General features: G+C 45.9%; 1 protein-coding gene across 1 annotated transcript; it reads left to right on the top strand.

The window, feature by feature from the left end:
• NIM1K (NIM1 serine/threonine protein kinase) lies at positions 1-25,980 on the top strand. The gene is made up of 4 exons (XM_044446220.1): positions 1-67; positions 11,284-12,496; positions 20,663-20,931; positions 25,109-25,980. Exons 2-4 carry the CDS (start codon positions 12,208-12,210, stop codon positions 25,856-25,858), a joined length of 1,308 nt encoding a protein of 435 aa, XP_044302155.1. The 5' UTR covers positions 1-67; positions 11,284-12,207; the 3' UTR covers positions 25,859-25,980.
• Positions 25,981-26,518: the final 538 nt, after the last annotated feature.

Consider the following 26,518-nt stretch of genomic DNA (forward strand, 5'->3'; position numbering starts at 1 on the left):
TGAAAAAGACCTGTATGTGCAGGAGGAGGAGTGTTGCGCAAGGATGCAGGTCCTCTAATTTTGTTAGGTAAGTTGGCAAACAAGTCTTTTGAGGGGGTCTTTTACTGGGTGAGAATTAAGAAGAGAGTGTGTGTGTGTGTGTGTGTGCAGGGAATAGGAAACAAAGGTGGTCAAAAGAGAAGCTACAAGCTGGAGAGCGCTAGTGTGTTATGTGCCATCAAATTGTGTCTGACTTATGACGACACTGTGAATTGAACGAAGGACCCTCAAAACGTCCTCTCTGTGACAGCCCTGCTCTCGTAAACGCAAGCCGTGGCTTCCTTTATCCACCTCCTAGTCGGTCTTCCACCTTCGACGTTCCCAGGCACGATGGGCTTTTCCAGGGAGTTTTGCCTTCTCTTGATGAGTCCAAAGTATGAACACCTCAGTTTTGTCCTTGTTTGCTTCTAGGGAAAGCTCTGGCTTGATTTGATTCAGGGCTCACCAGTTGATCTCCAGAGCAACCAGTGGAACCACAGTGGGTTAATAACACTGGGAGACTGTGATTATATATAAAGTTATTCAGTGAAAATGGCATTGCTGCATGTTGCAGTGGAAAAGACACAGTCCATGTTCGGCATCATTAGGGAAGGAACTGAAAATCACACTGCCAATGTCTTATTGCCCTTATGCACATTTATGATGTGCCCACTTAGCTTATCACAAAGCTTTGACCACTGTATCTCAAACAGGATATTGTAGAGTTGGGAAGAGTGCAGAAAGGACAACTAAAAGAGGCTGAAACACCCCCCCCCCCATGAGGAGAAGTTACAACGCCTGGGATTGCTTAACTTAGAAAAAACGTGGGTAAGGAGAGGCATGATAGAGGCGCACCAACTTAGGTATGGGGCATAGAAAATGGAGAGGGGGCATTTTAATCCCTTTCTCACAGAACCCAGGGTCATACTGTGAAGCTGTTTGATGGGAGATCAAAGGAATTGGTTTTGCACACAGTGCAGAGTTTTATTTATTTATTTATTGAGAGCTTTTATATGCCGTCCTATTATATAAAAATCTCAGGATCGCTTATAATGCTTTAAAAGGCAATTTTAAACGACAACAATCTCCAATAAATGAATTAAAAACAAAACAATGTATAAAAACAATAAACAAAACAAAAAATCACAAAACAAATGAGAGCAACTAAACTCTTGTTTTAGTTTGCAACTAAACGCATGTTAGTTTTTAAAATTAAAAACTATTAATTTTAAAATGCCGTTTAAATAAAAAGGTTTTTTAGAGTATAGGCTCGGAGGCAGGCGTACCTCTCTGGGAAGTGCATTCCAGAGTCTGGAAGTGTTCTAAAGGCAGATTCGTGTTGGAGGCGGCTATCGGCGGGTGCTACTCCAATGGGTATGTGCTGCAACAGCATCAGGGATGGTCCCCTCCCCCCCGTCCTGCCGGTTGCTGGAGAACATGGTGGAGGGAGCTGTTGAACCAGTGTCCTTGTACAGGGCTAGGTAGCCCCTTGCTCTGACCAAGCATGGCTGTTGCATGTGCTCAGCAAATGCAGCAAGCAAGTTTCAAAAATGGCAGCTTTCCCCACTCATTTCCTATCCTGGAGCCCTCCAAAATTTGATCACACGCCAACCAAGTTCAACTGACTCGTTTTTTTCTGGGAAAGGCACCTACCTTGCCCCTTTTATATGCACTTTTGTTGTTGTTGTTAGTTGGGAAGTTGTGTCCGACCCATCGCAACCCCGTAGACAACATTTCTCCAGGCCTTCCGGTCCTCCACCATCCCCCGGAGTCCACTTAAGCTCACACCAACTGCTTCAGTGACTCCATCTAGCCACCTAATTCTCTGCCGTCCCCTTCTTCTTTTGCCATCTATTGTTCCCAGCATTAGGCTCCTCTCCAGGGAGTCCTTCCTTCTCATTAGGTGGCCAAAGTATTTGAGTTTCATCTTCACTATCTGGCCTTCTAAAGAGCAGTCAGGGTTGATCTCCTCTAGGACTGACTGGTTTGTTCTCCTTGCAGTCCTAGGGACTCTCAGGGGTTATATGCACTATCTACGTCATATTTTCATTCTTGCATCTATTGTCACTGAAAGCATCGCAGTGAAAGACTGAGGGTATGATCCTGCACAAGTTTAGATTGAAAAATAGCCCTTCGACCTTTTTGTAGATAAAAGGGGCATGCAACCAATTTCCCAGCCAGCCGTCCTCAAAATTGGTGACTGACTATTATTTGTTATTTATTTATTTAAAACATTTCTATGCCGCCCCCTTCGCAACAAAGCCTCAGGACGGCTCACAAAAAATACATAAAAACACATTAATAATAATAATAATATAATAATTTAAAAGAAAAAAAAAACATTTAAAACCCCCCGGTGCATTCTCGGCTAATTTTAAAATCCTAATTAATTCAATAATTTAGCAATTAAAATAAGTTTTAAATAAAAAGGTCTTAGCCTGGCGCCGAAAAACAGATAACGATGGCACCAGGCGGACCTCTCTGGGGAGCGCATTCCATAGGTGGGGCGCCACCGCAGAGAAAGCCCTCCTCCAGGTACTCACCCTCATTCCCAGAGGGTTCCCGGAGAAGGGCATCCGTTGCTGATCTCAGGGGCGGGAGGGCATATATGTGTGCAAGCGTTCCTTTAGATATCCAGGTCCCAAGCCGTTTAGGGCTTTATAGGTCATAACCAACACCTTGAATTGGGCCCGGACTTCAATCGGAAGCCAGTGGAGCTGACTAGGGTGCGATCTTATGCTGTCTGCCCTTGAGGCAGGTATGCCTGCCACAAGGAGACTTGTGTGTGTCTCACACAGGGTGTGAGGCCGGACAGTGGCAATCCCTCCTGCCTTGCATTTCACCAAGAGAGCATGGCAGAGCAGGACGGAAGGACGCTGGGATGCAGCCGGCATATGGCATAAGCTGCCAGCTCCATCCTTCTCCCCTTCCTTCTTCGTCTCTCTCCTGAGACTGATTTCCAACCTTGGAGAAGCTGCTAACACATTTCATTCCATGCTGGCAAAGAAGGGCGCAGGTGGGGTTCTGCATTTGGACTGCTAGCTCCGAGGCTGCAGGATCTCAAGGCTGGGATCTGAATAATCCTATGCTTTCTCGTAGCCCCATAGACAAAGTTGGGAGGCTATAGGATTGCACCTTGAATTTCTCCAGCTATGTATCATCTGTTTTGTGTCCTTATTTTTAACTTTCTTTTAATTTCTTTTTGAAATGAAATTCCCATGGGGAAAAAGAGGTGCTGATTGAGAGTCAATTTTAAATGCTGAAGTGTTTGTTTAATTACTGATGTAATTGACATCAGTGGGTTGTATCTCAGGAAAGAATTGAGTGAGGTACTTTCACAACCACTGATTCTCTCGGGCCACACCAATTCAGTTATGCAAGCAATCTGCACTCTGGGACAACCTGAAATGAGCAGGCTCACTCATTTCTGGAAAGAAGCAGGTCTATAGTTTTTGTTCTTGTGTGGAAGTGAGAATTTCCCAGAAAAAATCACCAAGAAAGCCAAGCTTTTAATGGCCTTGTGATTGGGTAGTGGACAGCTATCCAAAAAACAGTAGGTGTGATTTACTGGGATTCTGGAGATCTGGTTTTAGCCCCCACTCAGCCATGGGTGACTTTGAGCCAGTCATGGACTCTTAGCCTGAACAGGGTTGTTGTTGTGAGGATGAGATTGTATTATAAGGAGAATTATGTGAGCTGCCCTTGGTTCCTTTAAAGGAAAAAGGCAGGATATAAATACGCTAATTATAATAACTAAAATAAAAACAGAAGTGAATGGCAGCATAGCTCTTCTCAGTGTGCAAGCTTTCAATGGGAGCATTTGAAAAATTGCAGGCCAGTGAAGTATCAGGACTCTTCAAACCAGCTCTGTACTGGGCTGTCCTGAGAGGAGATCTGAAGGGGAAAATTTCTGTAGACTGAGCTTTGCTGCAACTTGAGGCAGCTTTTTTATGTTGATCTAAAAAAACCCCGGTTGTTTGTACAGTAGTCCAAAGTGACTTGATCCCTGACTTTGAACAGCAGTGTTAAAGCATGGACTACATTGCAGGACTGTTGTAAATTACGATCTTTCAGCATCCTCCCTAACCTGCAATAGCAGTGTGATGCCACAGGATTGCTCTGCTGAGTATTGTAAACCAGTTTCTTAGCCCGACCGCTCGCCTCCAGTATTCAGCATGAAGACTGCTATCACAATCCATTCTTCTCCCACCCCAAGCCATTCCCAGTCTTCAAAATGTAGATAATGAACTGTTTTACCTTGGAAATTGCAGGTGCAGGACAATTTTTAAGATGCTAAAAAAGAATTATATGTTTCACACTAAATAAGATGCAGGCAGTGAGGTCAAGAACTTCTTGTGTTGCTGCTACCTTTTCTCTGGGATGGACGAGCTGTGACAATGGTATTTAAATCCTGGTCATTTCTATTGTAAGGGCAGCTCTCACTTTTGGTTGGAGAGACATTGAATTTTTTTAGGGGGAGGGTACTTTTGTCAATGGTTGCAAAGACATGAAGAGCTGATGGTCAGATAAATCTTACCCATGTTTCATTTAACACAGTTAACCCATGGTTTATTGGCCTACCCAGAGGTTGTCTGGCAATGATCAAGCAGCCCATGATTTGATGTTTCAGTCCCTGAGTTGTTTCCCTCTCCATCTATCCACCATGATTGCCCTTATGGCACTGCAGGATGGGCATATTGAGCAGATGGGTTGTTGGGGTTGGGTGTGTTTTTTTACCATTTTTGCCTGGTGCCTCTTTAGGATGATGAAACAACCCACGAACAACCCACAGTCCTGGATTCAGACACAATGACAAGCTGTGATTTAATCAACCCAGCATTCACAACTCAAAATCAAACCAAGGGTTCTCTTTCTGGGTTGTTTGTGGTTTCATAAACCATGGTTTGTTAGTGCATCAGGGTTCCCATTATGGCAAGTTAGAATTCAACAATGTGTGGGTTAAATAAACCATGGATTACTGTTATGTGTAAACCATGTCCAAGTATCCACTTCTCCTTCTGCCAAATTCAGTGTACCCTACAAACAGCAAATTTGACTTCCCACCAACTGGGTAACATTGTACAACCAGGCGAACAAGGGAGAGTGCAAAATAATATTTTATCGTACTTCACGAAGATTCTTAGCAAAGAAAATTTCAAAAGACTAAAGTGGAAGGAGAAGTGATTTAATTCCCCCTCCTCCATTTATTAGCGCCCACATTGATGTGGGCTAGTGCTCTGAATTTCAAAGAACTAGGAGAAACCTCTATGGGTTTGAACAAACAAAAGGGAGAAGGGAAATAAGGCTCACATGCTGATTAGGATGCACCTGGTTGTCTTTTTGTCATATAAAGTAGCTTCAGCACTGAAGAACAGACACAGTATTGAATCAATAACATTTACATAAAAAGAGGCCCTGATCTTTCATGTTTTCTGGTTCGTAGGTTCTGAAAATGAAGTAAAAGCCGCCCCGAGGCTTCGGCGAATGGGGCGGCATAAAAATGTTTTAATAAAATAAATAAATAAATAAATAAAATAAAATTGTATCTGTTTTGAAGGAACTGGCCACATCTCCCTACTTGAGTGTACACCCACTGGCAAATACAGGCTACAGTCAAGAGTTGTGTGTCTTTCCTGTTTGAGATTAGCACTCTGTGTGTTGTTGTTTTCGGCCCATTGGCCTGTTGACTGAAATTTTAGAGAGTCCATCTCAAGCAGAGTCAGAGACCCTCCCAAGGCTGTTCTGAGTGCCACGCCTTTGCAAAAAGAGGAATAACGATGCCTCTGATCATTGTAGTCTCACTTTGTGTTGATCACAGGCTGCTGCATCTCCATGTGTTAAAAAGAGTGAAAACTGAGATTACAGGAACAGGTGGCTTAAAAGCCAGTCTTGCCAACAGTGTGGAGAACATCAAAGCCTATCAAAGAGGCACCCCTGGCAGTTTGGTCCTTGCCGTAGGAGGCCGCAGAATGTAAATTGCCCAACACTGGGCTATTTTCCTTTGGCAGCATTCTTCAGGTTTAAAAATGGATGAGATGCAAGTTCAGTTTTCTTTTATCTCAGTACCTTCAAAGCTGTCAGAAACATGGCAAATTCTCCCAGCTCAGTCTGAGAGTCTGGAAGGAAGCAGGACAGATGAATGGATGGATGAAAGGAGATGCATTCTGAGCCCTGTTCAAACCACACTGGGATCCCAGAGACTTGGTCAACAGTGTGTCCTGGTCTTCCCTGCTCTCTTTCCAAGCGAATCAGGGCAAAGCCTCTCCAACCAAAGACTTTTATCATGTTAAAGCTGGCCAACCAGGGTGATCTTGTGATACAAAAGAAGCAGAAGTCAACCGCTGAAGGCACAAGTGAAGTTAGAAAACAGGCTATTAGGGAAATGCGACTTAATGATATGAAGTGGATTCCCAAGAGCCTCCTTCCCAACTCAGCAGGAGCTGCCTTCACCTTTAGGGTGGTTCTTGCTATTTCTGGGTCGATTGCCAAGAACATAGGGCATGTTTGCATGGGTCAGCCCATTTAATCTGACACCGTAGCTATGGGACTGCAACTATTCAGCCGCACCCGTGCCCCACCAAGGTTCCCATGGCACTGTGGCTTCTCTCTCAGCCTGCTGGCTCAGCATTCCAGTCCCACCTGTTCTAGTTTTGATGCTGAATCTGAGGCACCAGCCTTGGGAGGCTGTATTATGTGAGAAGAGGGCCCAGTCCCTTGAGTCAGGTGTATGATGGAGTCCAAACACATCTGCAGCATCTGTCCATGAACCCTTGGGACCTGCCTCTTGCCATGTTCCCCCTTACTTGGCCTGACAGCAGGGCAGGGAGGTTTCTAGCACCCATCAGGATGTTACTCCAAAGGCCTCCCTAGGACCAGGGGCCCTGGGGAACGTCGTTTCTTGGATGCTTAATGTCTTTGCATAACTTGGGTGTCCTAGGAAAACTACATTTCTAGCATCCCTGGCACACTGCCATCCATCAAGGGAAAGGGGAAGTGGGAAGGAGGCTGGGGAAGAACTGAGAGGGCATTAAGACTCTCTTCAGGCTGAAGGCATCTCCCATCCTCTTTAGCCATTCCTGCGGCTTCTTTTAGATCAAGGAAAGACTTCATCTGTGAATGGTGGCAGGAAACCAATCTGTATTAGCACAGTCCTGCTCTACATGGCACTGCCTAGTGGTTGTGTAATGGAACATAGAGAAAGATGGCGCCGGAGGAACCCTGGGACGATGTATAAAGGAATCAATCTCAATCTATCAAGGAATCTGAAAGCAGAAGCCTTGGTAGAGCGGCTGGTTAACAGCCTCATGTAGAAAAGCCCTCAAATTCCAATTATAGCTCCCCTACACAGAGGAGGAAGAAGAGAAGGAGCAAAATACAAAATACATTAGATAGATAGATAGGATGGAGAAACTGATGGTTCTTTAGAAGATATCGGACTGCAGTCCTATAAAACCCAGCCAGCATAGCCAGTGACCACAAAATAAGAGTTGAAGTCCAACAGCATCCACAGGGCCATTACTTACCTGCCATGGATCTAAAGGATGCCCTCAGAAATCATGCTTTACTAGTTTAATGTCATTCTTAGCTATTTTGTTTCTAGGTTTATTATTGGCATCTAATCCCACCCTATCCCTGCAAGGGACTTGGCTTCCTTAATCTTCCTCCTCCTCTCCCTGTTTGTCTTACAGCAGCCTTGTGAGGTAGACTAGTCCGAGAGTCCAACTAGACCAGCATCAGCCAGTGACCTTTCCGTGAGCCAGCCCGAGGCATTTGCTGCTTCCGGGACAAGGTGCCCCCCTTTCATGCCACGTGCAAAGGGTGGCCAGAGCGGCATTTGAATCGTCCTTCTGCACTGGGCCAGCAGCAACCTCTCCGAAGCAGCTGGAGACAGCAGGCACCTTGAGGGGGCTCAGGTCTGCCAGGTGGCCCAAACGCAGCACAGCCGTTGAACTCACGCTGCCGTTCCCTGCCCTGCCGAGCCACCCTACTTGATGGGAGGGCTGGCCTTGAGGTCCCTTTAGGCAGACAGCTGGGCTTACCAGTGATGGGAAAATACGTCCATTCATTTAAAAGGAGTGTAGCTCACAAGTTCAGCTTTTATGACTATATGGGTGAAGCATTGGCTGTCCAAAGGCCTTGGCATGGTGCACCAAGCTTGTCCATTTCAAGCTGCTTCAAAGTGCAACCAAGGCAGGACAAGGAGCCTTGGAGGAAGAGGTGCTGGAAGTATCCGTCCAGCTGCATGGCCCACTGTTTTCTGGCTATGATGGCCTTAAACAAATGCACAGCCCTTTGTTCAAAGCTGCAGCATGTGTTCTGATTATGTAACGGTGGGAATGAATGCTCCAGTGCCCATGATGTGCATTTATTACAATGGAACATGACATGTGCCCCGGGATTAACGTCAACGCTGAAACAGAAATGCAAAAATAGACTCTGAATAGTAAATGTGCCAGGCGGGAAGGGTGGGGACTGTCTCCTCCTCGGCTCTGTGCCTCCGCTGAGGTTGGCCTGAGCTGCCCTGTCTGCAGGGGGCTTGCTATTTATATCCGCATGTCCTCATATATAGAAAGCCGGGGCCGAACGCCTGGTTTTGCTTTGTCAGAACTTGTAGGGTCCTGAGCATTTTAAGGCTGTATCAGTGAGAAAGCTCTCTCTATATAGATATGTATACAGAGATATAGTAATTAATTAATGCATTAAAATGCAGTAATCATGGGATGCAGTCTACCTGGCAGGGCACGATGTTAACAAAGCGGGGGAAGAAGGGGAACCACAGAGGAGGCCCTGCAGGGACTGGCTGTATCAGTGCACACGCATGGACCGTTTTATTTGGGTTTTCCATTGGGATTAAGCGTTTGGAATTTCTGTCTCTGAGCTATGGCAAGTGGGTTTTCAGTGTCGAAAACTGTGCCCATTTTGGAGAGAGCATGTACTTCCCATGTGTAAAATGCCATGCTGCGGTGCCAAACCTGGCCTTCATGCACTGGGGCGGTCAGATGGCTCTGCTCTTTTCCATCGTTGGACAATTTTCGAGCCTTTGTGTGATTCCTTCACCCACATTCTCAAAAGCTGACATACTTCTCTTAAGTCAGAAAGAGCTTTAAACTAAGATAGGCTGCAGTTTTTATAATTTGGCTCTGCCCCACCTTTGGAAGGATCCTCCTGTGAGCATCCCCAGAAGGAATCTTTTCCAGCCTGAAAACGATGTGTGTGCATTGCGTAGCAGCACAAGGGCAAACTTGCTGGATGAGCTGTGATGCTGTTTGTAGAGGGATCCGTAATGGATCCATAACCCTAACCAGTTGCATTCATGCTAACTCCTTTGCAGCTTGGTTGGACCCGCATTCGTCATACTGCCCTTCCAACAAAAGCTTCAAGCGATTGCAGAGGATCCCCCTCCTCCCTGTTTTATCCTCACAACCATCCTGTGAAGTTGCTTGTGCTGGGAGAAAACAAGTACAAGAGCATCCAGTAAACTTCATAGCCAAGCAGGGTGTTGATGCACAGCTCCTCGATCTAAATCCCACCCCCTCCATGGCATCGCACTGACCCTCCAGTGATGGGTTCACTATCAGACAATGCCGCTGCCTCACACCTGGCACCCTCCAGATGTGTTAGACTACAATCCCCATCATTGGCAGCTGTGGACTACATCTCCCATCATTTGCGGCCCGTAGGACAGTGATGAAGATTGGCATCCAATTCATCTCAATAGCACCCATTCAGGAAAGTTTGTGACAGCAGACAGGTAATAGTGGAAGTATAATTACGATAATTGAAGTGGAACTACATGGCATCTCAGCACAGGGAAGAAGATGGTGAGCGGGTTCCCCGTCCAACTGTCTGTCCAGTCTGCTGTCCAAGTGCTGGCTGGAGATGACCAGTGGTTCCTCAAGCTCAAGTCAGAATTCAAGAGCCTCATGATGTGCTTGCAAAAGGAGGATGCCTCCAAATGGAAAGCATTCCTCTGTAAAAGAGGACACCCTACCACCTCTAGTTTTCCAGAGTATTGCCAGAGCAGTTTTGCCGGTGGGAGAGAAGGAGAAAGATTAAAGGGTTCATAAACATAGCAGGCAAATTAGAGAATTTGAGACATGGAGAAAGTTAAGCAGGTATAGCTGAAACATGCAGGCCATGATGTGTCTCAACTGCAGAGAAACCGCTGGCCCAGCAAAATGGTCATTTAATTTACAGGTAGGCCCTGGGTTATTTATACATTCCATTCTGCCCCCAGGCACCCACTTGCTGCTTGGGGACAAGGTTCTGGGTTTGCTTGTTCCTAAGTACAGGTTGTTTGTAAAAGAGGAGGCAGCACACAGCATGGTCTGCCTGCCTGCCTGATATTTATTTGTATCCCACCTTTTTTTTCTTCTGAGGAACTCAGGGTGGCTTACATAATTCTCCTCCTCTCATTTTTATCCTTGCATTATCAGCCCAGTAAGGTCGGTCGAGCTGAGAGTCGATGCCTTGCCCAGAGTCACCCAATGAGCTCCATGGCTCAGTACTGATTGGAACCCAGATCTCCTGAGTGCCAGTCCCGCACCCTTAACCATTACACCACCCTGGATCTCCTGTGGCTCAGATCTCTAGTTGACACTTGGGGGTGATCCGCAAGATGCTTCCGGGCAAGGCCTTCATGGTGTTATTGCTTTGCCTTATTCATGAAAGTTTGCAGTGTGTTCAGACCTTGTCATCTTCAACCAGTGATCATCTTGTTTTTTATTAATTGTATCACACTCCCTAGCCAAAGGGCTCCTGAAGCAGCTGACATGAGACCAGTAAAACAAGGCAATCCCTTCTCAAGGGCTTACCTTCTAAAATACATGACATGCAAGGAAAACAGGATGTGGAGGGAAGAGGAAGACATTAAGTAGTATTCCAGCTGGGGCAGTGGAATCCCCTGCTTCTTCTCTCCTCTCCCCACACAGCCTGCTCTGCTGTCCTCTGATCACTCATTTCACCTTTTTCCTTCATGCAAAAAATCTGTTAGGAGAGGATGATGGTAGATGCATCCATCCCTTGGGCTGCGAGTGTTCAGAGACTCTGGAAGCACCCGCAGATATCCTTCTAATCTCTGAATGCCCCATCAAGGAGAGGAGATTCAAGGGGGCTTTCAAGTAGAGCAGTGACTAGCAAGCAGTACTGAAGTGCAGGATAAAAATAGAAGGCTTTCTTAAACTGAATCAGCAGAGGGGAAAATGAGAGCTGTAGAGGGTTAGGTGAAGGCTCCAACCAACTGTTTCTGCATCTCCCTCCTTTTAGGAGCATGTTGCAGCTGGGAACGCTTTGAGGAGGCTCCGGACTTCAAAGAAGCCTCCACTAAACAGGAAGGTTAGAGCGGCCTCTGTTACTTAATCCTTCACTGCCCTCCTGTGTGACTTTGGTGGTACAGAAGAACCGATCCCCCGCCGCGGCTGCCACCCACCCTCCTTTCTGTTCTGCCAGCACTCGGCTTATTACAGCTTGCTTAGCATCCTACGGCATCAGCCTTTCCCAGCTATGGCAACGAAAGGAGGCACAGGCGAGCGTTTTGCAACATGGCTTCGAGGAAGTGCTCCAGCACATATGAACGGGAGCCAGAGGGTTGCCAGCTGAAGAATGTAGTGACAGAGCAGCTTTCGGCCCTTGGACTGGGACCAGAACTGGGGAGGAAGGACCCTTGTCATCGTCCCCTGCCTGATGAGGTCAGCTGTTCAAAGGGACCCAAAGACTGCAGGACACCTTTAAAGCGGCCACTACATCGCGTGGTTGGTCCATGGAAGCCTGGATGCTGAAGGAGTCTCCAAAAGGGGTGCTCTCATGTTTCACACATCACGGAGACACACGCTTCCTGGCTTCTGTGATATACAGCGTGCCACTTGGTTTGCAAATCTCCCATGAAGCCGGCAGGTTGTGACTCCTGGAGTGCTCCAAGTTTTGAAATGGCTAGTTAGAAGTGGATGCCAGGGGCCCTTCACCTTGTCAGTCATTTTCATCTGGAGGAAACAAGTGCTGTGATTTTGGGAGAATGAAAGATCCCTTTGCAATCAAGTTGTGAATCGGTCAACATGAGCCCTGAACTACCCACAGTGTCAGCTTAAGCTGGCAGAGAGTCGGTTTGCTCCGCCATGCCTGGCTCGGCGTCAACGGAGCTCTCCCCGTGGCTCAGCGCATTGAAGCCGACAGAAATGTAACTGCTCCTGGACTATGACCACAGGACATACCAATGGCGTTCCAGGGAGCCACAGATACGCCCGGTGGAATCGGGAAGACAGCGGGGAGGACTATACGAGGAGTGAGGTCTATGCGGAGGATGAGCAGGGCAGGCAGCGCCGACTGACCCCTTTCGAGAAGCTCACTCTCGATATGTCCCAGGATGAAAAGGTGGTCAAGGAATTAACTCTGGGGAAGAGAATTGGGTTTTACCGCATCAGAGGGGAGATTGGGAGTGGGAATTTCTCGCAAGTGAAACTCGGAATCCATTCCCTGACCAAAGGTAGGCTACGCAGTGTGTGGAATGTCGGCTTATTTGGGGAGGCGGGTGCGGGTGATACTCGACAGACGCAGCACTGAGGCCGAGGAGTGCCCAGGTGTGTGTGAAAGTGCCGGGGAAGATGCTGAATCCCATGGAAATGGGAGGGACTCACTGAAGGCTGTGCTTTCAGGTGGAGTGTCTGCCGGGGCCTCCTCCCTTGCATGCCAAGTTCAGAAGCAGGGCTGGGCGACGCATGTCCCACGCACTGCATGTCCGCTCCCTTCCGGCCTGGTTTGCAGCCTCCACTGCCCCCGATGAGCAGCACAAGAAGCGGTGGCTTGCTGCCGACATTTTGCTTTCCGGTTTCCCTTGGTCCCCTTTTCCTGCGTTTTGTTTCCCTCACCCCTCCCCCCCGAATGATGGAGGCCGAGTCAGTGGCAGTTCAGATGAGAGCCGTGGGGAAGGGGTGTAGCGCCACATGGGTTGCAAGGGAGGACTCGGCCCCAGGACCCCCCAAGTTGCCTGCCCCTGCTTTAAAAAACAAGTGAGCCACACTTTTAGCAGTCTTTGAATAACTTCCTGGAATAGTTGACTGTGGAGATGAAGACTCCCACACCCTGCCCACCTCCTCAGTTTTTCATCACATGTTCATATTTTTGAATATGAAAGTTGCTTTATGAGAATCAGAACTGGGATGCATGTTTTTGCATAGAGTATTGTGTTGTAAGCCGCCCCGAGGCTTCGGCAAGGGGCGGCATAGAAATGTAGTAGTAGTAGTAGTAGTAGTAGTAGTAGTAGTAATAATAATAGTAATAATAATAATAATAATAATAATAATAATAATAATAATAATAATAATAGATGAGGACCAAGGGGACTGAGTGCAACTGACTCGGTGGAACCCCCAGTTTTCAGCACCAGCAGAAACCCATTGCACAGCCAAAGGGCTCGACCATTTGTTATAAAAAGTGGGAAGGGCCGGGGACCTTGGCAAATGCCAGGGCAGGTGCTTGAGAGCCCCACATGGCATGGAGATCGGCAAGCGTGTGCCAACATTTCCCACTAGGAAACGAATCCGGGATGACGGCACGGTGCAGGAGCCCTGGGAATTTCACTTCCTGTCCGGGGATTAGACTATCTCAGGTGACTCAGTCCTGCAAGATTTTGGACTGGCCCAGCAGTCCTGCTTTGCTGGAAGCCGCCCGCTGATCCCTGTTTCAGTCCTCCTGGTTGTCCTGTGGAAAGCGGGCTGGCCTCGGCCGTTGTCCTTCTGCCCGTGCTTGTCTGCCCCTCCTTTGCTCTGTTCCACCCCAATTGGCACATTTTGTGTTTGGTCTGTTCTTTGCACAGCTATGTAAAGTTCAACAGCCAGTGGTCTCGAAGTATGGTGGGAGCTTTCACTAAGAAGATTCTTTTAAAAATGTAGGGCACTGCTAGGCGAGACAGCCTGGAAACATATATCATTGCAGTCGGTCCGGTTCCTATGAGATACATTGCAGACGAAGAAAAAAATACTGGCCAGTACAAGGTGGGAGCATCCCGGGCCTATTTTTAATTCAGCCACCCACTGTACCCACTTTACAGAAATTCTGCAACAGTTTTGTCACTAGATTAGCCTTTCCCAGCTGGCACTATCCGGATCTGTTGGACCACAACATCCATCACCACCTGGGATGATGGGAAATGTAGTCAGCACATCTAGAGGGCATGCTTTTGGGAACGGTTTGGCTGCTGGATCCTAGCCCAAGTGCTAGAGGAAAGCTTCCTGAAGCACCTCTGAAGTAATGTCATTAATACCTTAAGCAGGCCGCTCTCCAGAGTGTCTTTCAGGACCAGTTTCAGATGGCTCATTATCTCACTGGCATTGACTCTCTTTCTGACATTTCCTGTCTCTCTGTGTATCTCTTTCTCATTGCTGTGTGAACCTAAGCCTGCAATACTGTGCACAGTTACCCGGGACAGAGCTCACAAAGTACATTGAGGCACTTCTAAGTAAACATGCAACGTATCCGGCTCCATACATAGCAAAAAAGGATTTCTTTGTTTCATCTAATACCCTCTAAACCACCAGGCCATTGCCAGATGCCAAACCTGCAGGTTATTCTTTCTCAGTATCTCCAGAATTATTTATCTACTTTTGTTTGCATCAGAGCCAACTTTTGTCTGGTTATACTTGGTGTAGCCAAACAAGATACCATGGCATTTGCTAGTTGCTCTCTCTATAACCCAGGATTATTCTGATGACCAAGCTCCATTTTTTAAGAATAGCTCTTCTTCAGGGTCCCATTCCAGTTAATTATCTGATATAGGGTATTAACTTCTTTCCTTATTTTCCTTGGAGAGGAAGCAGAGCTTGGATTCAGAATGATAGGTATTACCTTTACTGTGAGCAAACCTCTGATGGAGTTCATGGACTTTGGCCCCCATCGAGAGCAGATTATGGTTTAGTCTCATTGAAATTGAAAGAACAAGTTTGATTTGAGATGCCTTGACTGTTAGGGGTGTTTCTTCCCTTATTTAATGCATTACTAGGCTGCTGTTCAAGCTTCCCAAGATGTTTGATGACCACAATACCCAGTATAATTGAGAAAAAAGACTCAGGAAAAAAACAGCTGATATACGTCAGAAGAACACAAATCAGTGTACATGCATGCATTATTCTTTTGCCTTTGGTCAAAGAGTTGTTTTTTTCAGGCTTAGAAAGCAACTGCTTCCTGTCCTGCTTAAACATGTGATGCTCCCTTGACACTCTCAGACAGTTAGTCCACCTGGCCCAGGACTGTCCACCTTACCCTGAAGTAGTTCTCCAACATCTCAGGAAGAAGGTATCACCTGCTACCTAATCCTTCTTTAAGCAAAGATGCCAGAGGCTGGACCTGGGCGTGGGCATGTTACAGTCTGGGTTGAAGAACAAGATGCTTCCCATCCAGCTAGAACAGCCAGCTGGCAATGGGACCTCCTGTTCTTCTGCCCTGAAGCCAGCAGAGCACAAGCGTGCAGCTCTCTCTCTGCCATCTCCCAGCATCGGCCACCAGGGGTAGTTGCCTCACTTTAGGCAGTGGTAGGGCCAGCCCTGATCCCGAGATCTTCTGCATGCAAACCATGTGCTCTGCTACTGAACTGTACTTTCACCTCCGGTAAACAAGCTTTGTTAAGTCCTTTTGCTTCAAGAGCTTGCAAATCATTTTTCAGCAACCCACACTGCAAACTGTATGCACTGAAATTTCTGTCTTGGGCCTAGTTTCTTGCTAGTTGTCAGGCATTTCACTAGGGTAAATAATTCCAACTGAACAGGACTGAAACGTAGGGATCTCTGTAAGGGGCTTTGTATGTGTACTTCCAGCCATGCCAAGTTGGCAGGTTGCCAGTGGTGGATTTTTTCTCCCAGGCATGCATGCTGGGTGTCCATGCCGGAGGGCTAAAGTAGGTCCAGAAGCCTCCGTAATCTCCACTGCTAATCTTGAGAGATGTGATTTGATCAAAATTAGAACCACAGCATATCAGAACACATCTAAGAGAATCTAGGAAATGCTGCTTACATGCCCTCTTTCAGCATCTGCTGTAGATATCAAATTGAACATTGCCCACTTCTTCCCTGACTTTGAGGAACAGGGTGGAGTATATCCAGTTCTTGGCTGGTGCTTCCCCACTCTTGTTCTAAAAGGTTAGCAAGCCAGGTGAAATCCTTGAGAGGTTAGATACCTGTGCAATCTCTCTCTCTCTTCCACCCATGTGCAAGAGCATGCCTGTTCCAGCATTGTCAAAAATAAAATGAAGTAGGGGCATGGCCACAAGTTCTCATATGGACTATTCTGTGCCTAAAGCAGCCCTGAAAAAGGCACCAACTACTGTATTTTTCCACGGATAAGACGCTACTTTTTCTTAAAAACATTTACTTAAAAGTTGAGGTGCGTCTTATACATGGGGGCTGCAGGTGCGGGCGGGGGCAGCGAGTGTGGACAGAGGGGCGGTGCGTGGGGGGGTGGCGAAATGGCACACATGCACGGGGGGCAGCAAGGCACCATGGGGGGGGGGCGGCAGCTTGCTCGCTGGAGATGGGTAGGAAAAGTAGGGGGCATCCTATACATGGGAGCGTCTTATAGATGGAAAAATGCGGTGCCTTTATAAGAATATCAACAAGGACTCCTTTGGTAGCTCTTTTCACTGCTTGAGGCAGGTGTGTGCACACATGCACACTAGTAATACAACCTGTGTTCCGCTAGCATGTTGAGGTCTAAGCTGCACTCACCTGCACAGATTTCAGACAGGTTCCTGACAGGAGATCCCATTCCAATGCCAAATCAAGGTTTGTCTTCACTCAGCATGCAAGCAAATGTTGCACCTGAATGAAGATGCTGCTAAGAAAATGCATATCTACTTCTTAATGCAGGATTAGGCAAACAGGAGCCCTCTTGATGCTTGGAATTACTATTCACATAATCCCTGGAAAACTCCAGACTGCCTACCTGTGTTTTGTTTGGAACTGCTAACCACGTGACATCATTGTGAGTTTGCCTGCCTCTTGGCATCAGTCTCCTGCCTGTTATTTACGATAAAGAAGTCATGATGTGAACGTGGCCAGGTGTGCTTTGTAGAGATTCTGGGCATCTTTTCCTTTTCTATCAAGGAATCAGAAGTGCCACTGAACTTGTTGGAGTTACTTCTCAGCAGAGAAGCAAGATTATGCTGTTCACCTGTTAGAAAACTGCCTGTGACTGGACCTACACTTGAGACTATGTGTTCATCCACGTGCATTGAGCTGCCTCTTCCTGTTTGGCTCCCTTTCCAGGCAATGCCTTCCATGCCAACTCTAAGCTCTGTTTCAGATGGTTCCGTCAGCAGCGCAGATCAGCTCCTGGCTGATGGCATGGGCAAGGTTACAGCAACCTTTCGTTCTCAAAGAGGCCAACAAGCTGCATGTTTAGGATAACCTGATCTTTCCCCCTAAACTTCTTGAAATAAAATGCAGAAGCTGGACCAGAAAAGCAAAATTGGTTAAAGCGGGAGATCTCAGCTCTGGCTGAAGTAGTAAATCTGCGCTGAATTTTTTCACTGCTTTGTTGTTGTGTTGCCTTGGTACATCTCTCAGATTCCAACTTCCTTTTGAAGGTGCTGCTGTTCTGAAAAAGAATTCTGCAGTCAAACCTTCCCCAATTTAATGCCTTCTGGACAATTTGGATTGCAAGTCCCATCAACCCTGAGCAATGGCCATGCTGGCTGAGGCTCATGGAAGTGGTCATCTCAAGGATGTGGAGGGCAGCTGGTTAGGAAACTGTAATGTAGCACCACCCTTGAAGTTTCCCCAACTGCGGCTACGCTTCAGAGATTTTTAATAATGCTAAAATCGTTCTGTAGTTTGGTTCTGATGTATTTTTTATGGGCAGATCCAGCAGCTCCTGACAGAAAGTTTTGGCAGACCTTTCAGTTTGCAACAGTAAACAGAAATACTCCGGGAATGCCACGTGGCAGGAACTCCCTCCAAGTGTGCTTCTCTGTGTACTTATAATTGTGGGAAAGAAGAAAGAAGGGTGATTCTTGTGCACATCCCCCCCCCCGAGCATCCCTGCAACCCACAGCAAAGGTTGTGGGGAGTTCAGTCTGGAGTGTATTTGATAGGCCCCGATAGGCAACCTTTGAGGGCCTGTGGTACATACGGCAACCGGAGAATCTGTCCCAGGCACCACTGCAAAATGGGATGAAAGGATTGGCCTGCCATCTTCACTTCATAACAACAGCTCCATGTCCAATGTGTGACCCAGAAGCATTCAGGGAAAAAGATGGAAACAGCTAAAGGCCCTCGCTTTACTTGGAAGGTACCCGGCAGTCAGTCCATAACAAACTTTACTGAAAAATAAAACAAGGGGAAGGTGTGGGGCTTCAGTAGGCAAGAAGAAAAGTGTCCCAAAGCAGGAAACCCTTCTGCGCACCACAATGCACTGCCACTGTATCAGCTGCACCAATTGATGTTTACCAATGTATGATGCTCTTCAGAAGCGCTGTTCATTTGTCCCGTCACCAAGAGAGGCCAAGCTGAGGAGAAGGTGCAGCAAGAGCCTTTAGTGGCAGCACCTGAATTGTGTGATTCCCTTTCTTGGGCATCTTAGATTTACTACTTGAGTCTAACATTGGCTGGGCATCACTGCAACTTTTATACTGGAAGGTGAGGCTGTGCCAGGAGTCATGGTAATTCCAACTCCAGGAGTGTTTATCAAAGTTGTTGCAGTTTAAAAGGTGAGTGAACAGGAGGCTACTGTGCAAGGTTAACATTAGATTGGCCTCACCTTGGTTAAGTTCAGATGGGCATATAAAATACTCTCGCTGCTTTCTTTTCTTTAAAGATGCAGTCTGGGATGTGTTTAAACCTAACCCTGGTTTTGATGTCATTTGTTGTTCTGGCTTTGTTTTAATGCTTTGCGTTATGTATTGCCTGAGGTGGGAGCTAATAGAGCAGAAAGGCAATTTATAAATATTTTAATAAAAACCCAAAGCTGCCTCAGTCAAGCTGAATCTAAGGACCAAACTTGTTATTAAATCTTTATTGCAGAGGCTTTCATGCTTTGAAAACCATCCACGCCATTGCCAATTTTGTGAATGCTGTAATGCAACCCTCTTCCAGAGCTACTGAACTACAACTCACATCATTCCCCTCCTGCACGATGGGAGCTGCAGTTCAACAGATGTGGAAGGCGCCAGGCTGGGGAAACTTGGTGTGTAGCTGAGCCCTCAGTGAAGGAAGGGCAGAATGCTTAACCTGTCCATCGCCGTTCTTCTGCAGTTTCTTTTTCATACGTCTTTTGAGCTCAAGCCTAAGAAACTTGTTCCTTCTGGATCATAGTTTGCCTTCAGTCCTTTCAGGCGCTTCTGAATCAGTCCTGTTCCTTAGAATATGTCGCTTTCATATATTCGGGATTATACAGATGCCATGCTTCCAAAAACAGATACAGTGGCTGCGTCAAAGGAATGCGTCTCTGTGCTGGATTCTGCTGGCCTTCATTAGACAGCTTAGAGTTCAAGGGAGAAGGAGAGCGAGTGAAAAAGATGGATGATTTCAAGAATAGCTGGGCAAACAGAATGGTCACAGTGCTTTGAGAGAACATATCAAGGAGAATGTGTGTTGTGATAGCTTGAAACTGCTACATTTACTACGTTGAACTGATGAAATAGGTTGGGGAATAATCAGAGACCGCTCTGGGACAACTTTATATCCTCAGTCTTTAAATGAGGGTTTGGAAGCCTGGTATTTATTTTATTTTAATTATTTTATTTAATTTATTTATATCCTGCCTTTTTCCTACAAAGGGCTCAAGGCAGCTTACATCTCCTCCTCCATCTTATCCTCACAACAACCCTGTGAGGTAGGTTGGGCTGAGAGTCTGTGACTGGCCCAAAGTCACCCAGTTGGCTCCATGGCTGAGCGGGGACTAGAACCCAGGTCGCCTGAGTCCCAGTCCCGTGCTCTTAACCACTACACCACACTGGTATCTTCTTCTCGGCCTCTTGGATGCAGTTACTTTCCATGAGTCACGCTGCCTGGGGCTGTTGGGAGCTGTAGTACAAAAATCAGCAGGGGGAAGCACCAGGCTACATATTCTTCCTGCTGTATAAAAGCAGTTGTTAGTGTTATTATGAACAACTTTTTAAAAACACATAAAGCAAAATTCTGCAGTTTGGTTGAACTGTGTCCAACTTCGCATGCAAAAGGTGCCAGATTCAGTCCCCAGAATTCCTACTTTGAAAGATGGAGCAATTACACATTGAGCAGGTTCACCCAATAGCTGCAACTTGTTGTGGCTCATTTGAACCAGGAGGAGTGTTGGGACCATGGCCTCCATACTGAAGCTTCAAGCCACATTTTGTATCCTCTAAATCCAGGGGGTTGTGAGGAATTCTAGAGTTATGCCAAGGTAGTTTATCCATATTTGGACAATGCGACAAGTTTCCATTTCAGCTGGAGTTTCATACTGGCCACCAGCACTTGCTTCAACTCACCATGGCTTAAATAAACTGGCTTAAAATAATCCACAGTGGGATGCTTACTTGGGCAAACTGCCCCACTGTCTTCTAATTGGTGGTACTTGGACCTTTTTGACTCAAATCATGCTATAAAGCAGTTCATATGACTTACTTCCTTCTTTTCTGAAATTATTGCACTTACTAACCATTTGAAAATTATGACTGTATTTCCAGAAAAAGTCGCTATCAAAATTTTGGATAAAACAAAATTGGACCAGAAGACGCAGCGCTTACTCTCCCGTGAGATTTCCAGCATGGAGAAGCTGCATCACCCGAATATCATCCGGCTCTATGAGGTCATGGAGACACTCTCCAAACTGCACCTGGTGATGGAATATGCCAGCGGAGGGGAACTCTTTGCTAAAATCACAACGGAAGGAAAGTTATCGGAGGTGGAGAGCAAGCACATTTTCTCCCAAATTGTGTCTGCCGTTAAGCATATGGTAAGCTGATTTCTCTAGTCCAGTCATGGGAATGCATGGCCCTCCAGATGTTGTTGGACTGCAATTCCTTCTAAACCTTTAATATTGTCTTTGCTGACCTAGTGCAGTCCAGCACTGTCTGGAGGAGTGCAAGTTCCCCATCTCTGCTTTACTTCCTCTGGCAGCCCTGCAATTCACAGTGCACGTCTTACTCTGAAAGAAGAAAACGCAGGGCTTGCTTTCCCCTCTGCAGCCGTATGTATGTGCTAGTGGCAATAAGGCTTTGGATGATCCAAGTGGTCAGCAATCCGTAGAGTCCGCTAAGACGGGGTCAGCAGCTTCCAAACTGCAAACCAGGCATTACGGGAGAGGGAGCAGTCTACAGACAGGGTCAACTGTGTGCCTAGCTGGGGGGAAGTGTGTCTTGTTGTGTCTTGTTTATTGTGAATTTCACCAAAGCAAATCTAAAGAAAAGTACATAGTTATATATATAACTGCACAAATTTTAATGCATTGATGAGACCTATGCTTCGATAAAAGCAGTCCAAATATCCTTATATGTGCCCATTTGAGCGTAGCTTCAGTATTTCATCTACTCAAATGTTGTAAGCGTTGTTCTTTGGACTTCAATCCATTATATTATAGGAGGGGAGATATTACCTTTCAAATGTTTAAGTATTAGTCTTTCTGCCATTGAAAGGGCATGAAGATTCATTGTATTCACAGTACTTTAATTTCCAAGAAGCAGATAGATAATTTAAAATAACATGTGCATCAGAAGATATTAGAGAGAGCTCCAGTACAAAGTTTATCCATATTACAACTTCCTCCCAGAAAGGGGCCAGTTGCCAAAACATGTAATTCTTAAAAAGTATTAGAAGTATTATACATCAAGCCATTGGCTGACTTAAATAGGCCCTTATTAAAGAGATATTTTATTGACTAATAAATTGAAAATGATAATTTTACTGAATAAGCCATGAACCTAAGATCCATTGAAAATGGACTCTAGAGCAACAATCCATTGATTGGATAGTCCAACTAGATTTAAGGATTTTACAGCTGCCAGCTGAGCAGCCCTGGCACATAGAGTGGAATGGAGCACATCACATTTTGGATTGCAGCTAGGCAAGCGCAGTCCCTCTGGGCAGGGGCCACAGCTGTTTCTTTACAGACAGAATGGCCCTAGTTCATTCCTCACCCAGAAACTCCATGTAGGGCTAGGATGGGCTCCTGCCTGAAACCCTGGAGAGTGGCTGCCAATCGGGGTCAACAATACTGGGCTAGATGGACCAAGGCCCTGATTCACTATAAGCCAGCTTCCGGTGTTCTTATAATCACCTTTTGGGGTTATGCAGAGACAGCTTTTTTATGCACCCAGAGGATCCGGGCATCTTTGCTAAGCAATCTGTGTGTCAGTGTGTGTGTGGACTGAACCCAGTGTGGCCTCCCCTCCCAACATCAGCATGGATTATCTGCTTGCCAGGAACACAGAATGTTGCTTCCAAAGCATTTCTAAGAGGGTATGAAGGGCTGTGCTGGCTAAGTCAAAGGCCTAACAGAACTCTGAAGCAGGTTAAAGGCTTTTGAAGGTATCCACCTTTCTCTATGGCCTCAGCTTGTGCTAGCCATTTTTAAGTGATGTAGGTTGAGTTAACCAAAATACTAGATGGATAGCAACCAATGCTATTTGGTGAAGATCAAAGATCTCAAGCTAGTCAACTCTGTCCATATTAGAAAAAATCTGTACATATTTAGAAAAAATACCTACAAGAATGCTGCAAAACTTGTTTACTCACTTCTGGCTCTGCTTTGAGTCATGGACATTGTAGGTGCTCAATAGAACAGGAAGAAGTATTTTTAATATTGTGCAAAATGGGACTAGGGTTAGGCTTAATTGCTTTATGGTGGGGCATCTTTTTTATCTCCAAACCCAATTAACTTTCCCAGGCTTCAGTAGAAAGGGTAGTGGTTTACAAGCAGCCACATTCCTTCTCCTTGACTCTGAAGTCCTGTAGTTTTAGGATGGAACTACAAACTATCTCACCAGATGGGCGATTCCAAGGCCACATTTACCACAATTATTTGGGTGTATGGCTCAGGATGGCACTTGTGGGGAAAGAAGTGACAGGTAGGAAGGGTGCTAAATTCCTCCCATGCCTGCCAGTTCTCTCCTACAAGTGCCCTCTAGCTATGTGTCCAAGTTTTGGGGCAAGTGATCAAAAGAGGAAGATTGAAAAAGGAATAAAGCACCCGCCTCACCTGCTCATTCTTCCTCTCAGAGGCTTCCACTGCCTGATTAGCTGGGATTGGGAACCCCATGTTGACCCAGTAATGAATAGTTCTGCCTTTAGAAAGTACAACTAAGATAGAGCAGTAAGTCACTGGTAGCTTTGCTTTCTTTACTCTCTTTTCTGTCTTCGATGTGTTACTACATTTCTGCGAATGAGAAGTGGGCAACCTGCAGCCCTCAGCCTAATTTTGTGTGTCTCTTGGCCTAATTTCCAAAGTCCTCTCAACAAGCCCCTTTCAGACCCCTGACAAAAGCAGCTTGTCTTTGACCTGGCTGTCTGCAGGGTGGGGAAGGAGAAAGAGGGAAGGGGCAGCCTCGTCTTGTGTTGGCTTTGGTCCTCGCCCATCACCAGTATCTGGAGAGGTTTCAGCCCAGTGGCACCTGCTTTGCCTGCAGAAGGCCCAAGGTTTGAACCCCAGCATCTGCACAATAGGGCTGGGAAAGAGCCCAGGCTGAAACCTGGAGAATGGTGGCCTAGATTGGCCAAAGTTCGTTCTCTCTGCAAGGCAACGCTCCTGTGGTCCCGGAGTGAGTGATTTGAATGATTTGCACGATCCGTTGCATAAGCTGTTAAATTCATAGGTTGAGGTAAGTGGTGGTGGTGAGCTTTTCTGTTATGCTAGAGAATTGCAATGTAACGGTACAAGGAGGGTGGGTGTTTCTAATCTCTGGTCTGCCATGGTTTATTTCACCGGTTTGTCCTGAGTTTTTGTAAGCAGCTCTGAGCACCTTCGCCGAAGGAGAGAATAAGAAATACATGTGTGCACACATATATAAAAATCTGGGTCATTTTCCCCCATAAAGACAGGCAGAATAGCCTAACTTCTTTTTTATTTTTGTCTCTATTTATACATATGTGTTCCTCATCAAAGCTGAGAGAGGCAACAAGGATTGAATGGGAAAGACTTATCCAAGTGATTGGTTCAGCCACATGATTCTAATGGAAACAGATTAGAATCACTTTCTTCAAGGTGGTGCCCTCCATGCAACTCCCAGGATTCCTGACCATTTCCTATGTTAGACAGGGCTGCTGGGAGTTGACATCAGAAACATCTGGAGGTTGCCAGGTTGGGGAAGATTTAGCCACAGCAATGCACTGAGATGCCCATCAAGTTTTGATAGTGAGGTGAATTTAACAGGCTACACAGGAAGTGGCAGGATCCTACCGAGTGCACATACAAGCAAACATTGTTTTTTTGTTTGGTGGTGATCTGCAGTCTATGGAAGCTTGGTGGAGCCTAGGGGTGCTAGTTACGTGCTTTGCAACCTAAGAGGTGTTTTGCCTAAGTTAGCTTTTGCTGGAAATCCAGATCTGTCCTCAGCAGAAAGTGATTGGGTGCGGATGAGGTGTAACTCCCACCATATTGAATTTATCCAGTAATTCTGATTGTCAGGTCTCTACCTAGAAATTTTGGTAGGGAATAATTTGTCTAGTTGGAACATAACCACAAGCCATAAGTTTAATTATCTCTTGGTGAACAACTGGGCAGAATTCTGCTTTAGTGTTTTTTCCTTTTATCTCTGTAAGTTAAACGATTAAACTTGCTGGTGTCTATGGGTATGTAATGAAAACTAAAAACACCGGAGAGAAGCCTTCATGGAGCTTCTTCCCTGCCACCCCAACAACATGCCTTATGGCAGAAATCTACTCTGCTGATTCATTCATGCAAGAGTGGCCCAAAGTCTGTTTCATGTAAATTTAGACCAAAAACAGGCTGGGAGTTGTAGGACCTGTTTCTGTTTAAACTTGCACAAGGTTGTACTTTAAGCACATCTGTGTTTGCATTTGCAGTAGCACCATTAAATACAGTTTAAGAGCGCGCGCGCACACACGTTTCCTACACAAGACCCAATTGGAAAGATTATTAATATCTGTTCTTTCTTTCATTTCATTTGGCTCTGCAGCATGAAAGCAGTATTATTCACCGGGACCTGAAAGCCGAAAATGTGTTTTACACCAGCAACACCTGCGTGAAAGTGGGTGATTTTGGATTCAGCACAATTAGTCGTAAAGAGGAAACCCTGAACACTTTTTGTGGCTCACCTCCTTATGCTGCCCCTGAACTCTTCAGGGATGAAAGCTACATTGGGGTTTATGTGGATATCTGGGCACTAGGAATTCTTCTGTATTTCATGACAACTGGACTCATGCCCTTCCGGGCAGACACAGTGGGCAAACTTAAGAAATGCATTCTTGAGGGAATGTATGTATTACCACTGTTCCTGTCGGAACCTTGCCAGAAGCTGATTCGGGGAGTCCTTCAGCCAGTACCATCTGAACGCTATTCCATTGAGTACATTATGAACAATGAATGGATGAAAGGAGTACAGTATCCAAAGCCCTTGGAACCATTTAAACTGGATCCAAAATATTTGTGGGATACTGCAGCACTCAAAGAGGAAGAAGTTGAAGTAAAAAACGTCCTGAACAGTTTGGGAATTATGGAGGAACACATTCAGAATAACCACAGGCGCGTTTCTCATAGCTCAATAACTGGGATCTACAGAATTATTCTGCACCGAGTACAAAAGAAACGGGCCATGGAAACTGTTCCTATTATCAGCCAACCAGAACCCAGAGAACAGGAGTCAAAAAAAGACCAGACTACCTATCGGGGCCTCAAACACTCATCTAAGCTGTGTTTGATTTTATAAACCAAGTTGCAGGCTTGGTTTTTAAGGAACCATATCAAGCCCTTTTGTTTGGTACTGGTTAATTCTTGCTCTTAGAATTTTTGTAATTTTGAAATAAATAAAAATGCCTTAAGACTTTTGAATCACGATTCCCACTCAAAATTCTAATGGCCAAGGAAAACCTATCTTGGACATTTGTGCAAATCCATTTGTTTGTTGTGATATTGACCCACAAAGTTAGGTCATAAGCGACAAACATGCAGTTTAGTCTGATATCTGTTAATGCAGGAGCAAGTTCCATTGTGTTCCCAGCAACCCGCATGGAGCTTGCTTCAGAGAAAAGATGTAGAAATCACTTTATTATACTGCATTTGGAAATAGCTTTTTTGTGTTTCAACAGAATGAGTTTGGATGATGCTGGTCTCCACTGGTAAATATAGGTGGGCTTCCCACACCATCTCCTGGTCCAAGTGAATTGGGAATTGTGACTCTTGGGAGTACACTCAGGCAAGAGTTGCCAAGGCCTGTAGCACACAAACTCAGCATTAGTATCCTACTCCCTACAGCTGTATTTAAGGCCAGTCAGGCTCTCAGCCCAATCTACCTTACAAGGTGGTTGTTGTGAGGATAAAGTGGAACTGTATAAGCTACCTAGGGTTCTTATGCTGCTCTGTGACCATA

Source organism: Varanus komodoensis, unplaced genomic scaffold, assembly GCF_004798865.1.
Source record: "Varanus komodoensis strain SLA01 unplaced genomic scaffold, ASM479886v1 scaffold5, whole genome shotgun sequence".
NCBI classification, from domain to species: Eukaryota; Metazoa; Chordata; class Lepidosauria; order Squamata; family Varanidae; genus Varanus; species Varanus komodoensis.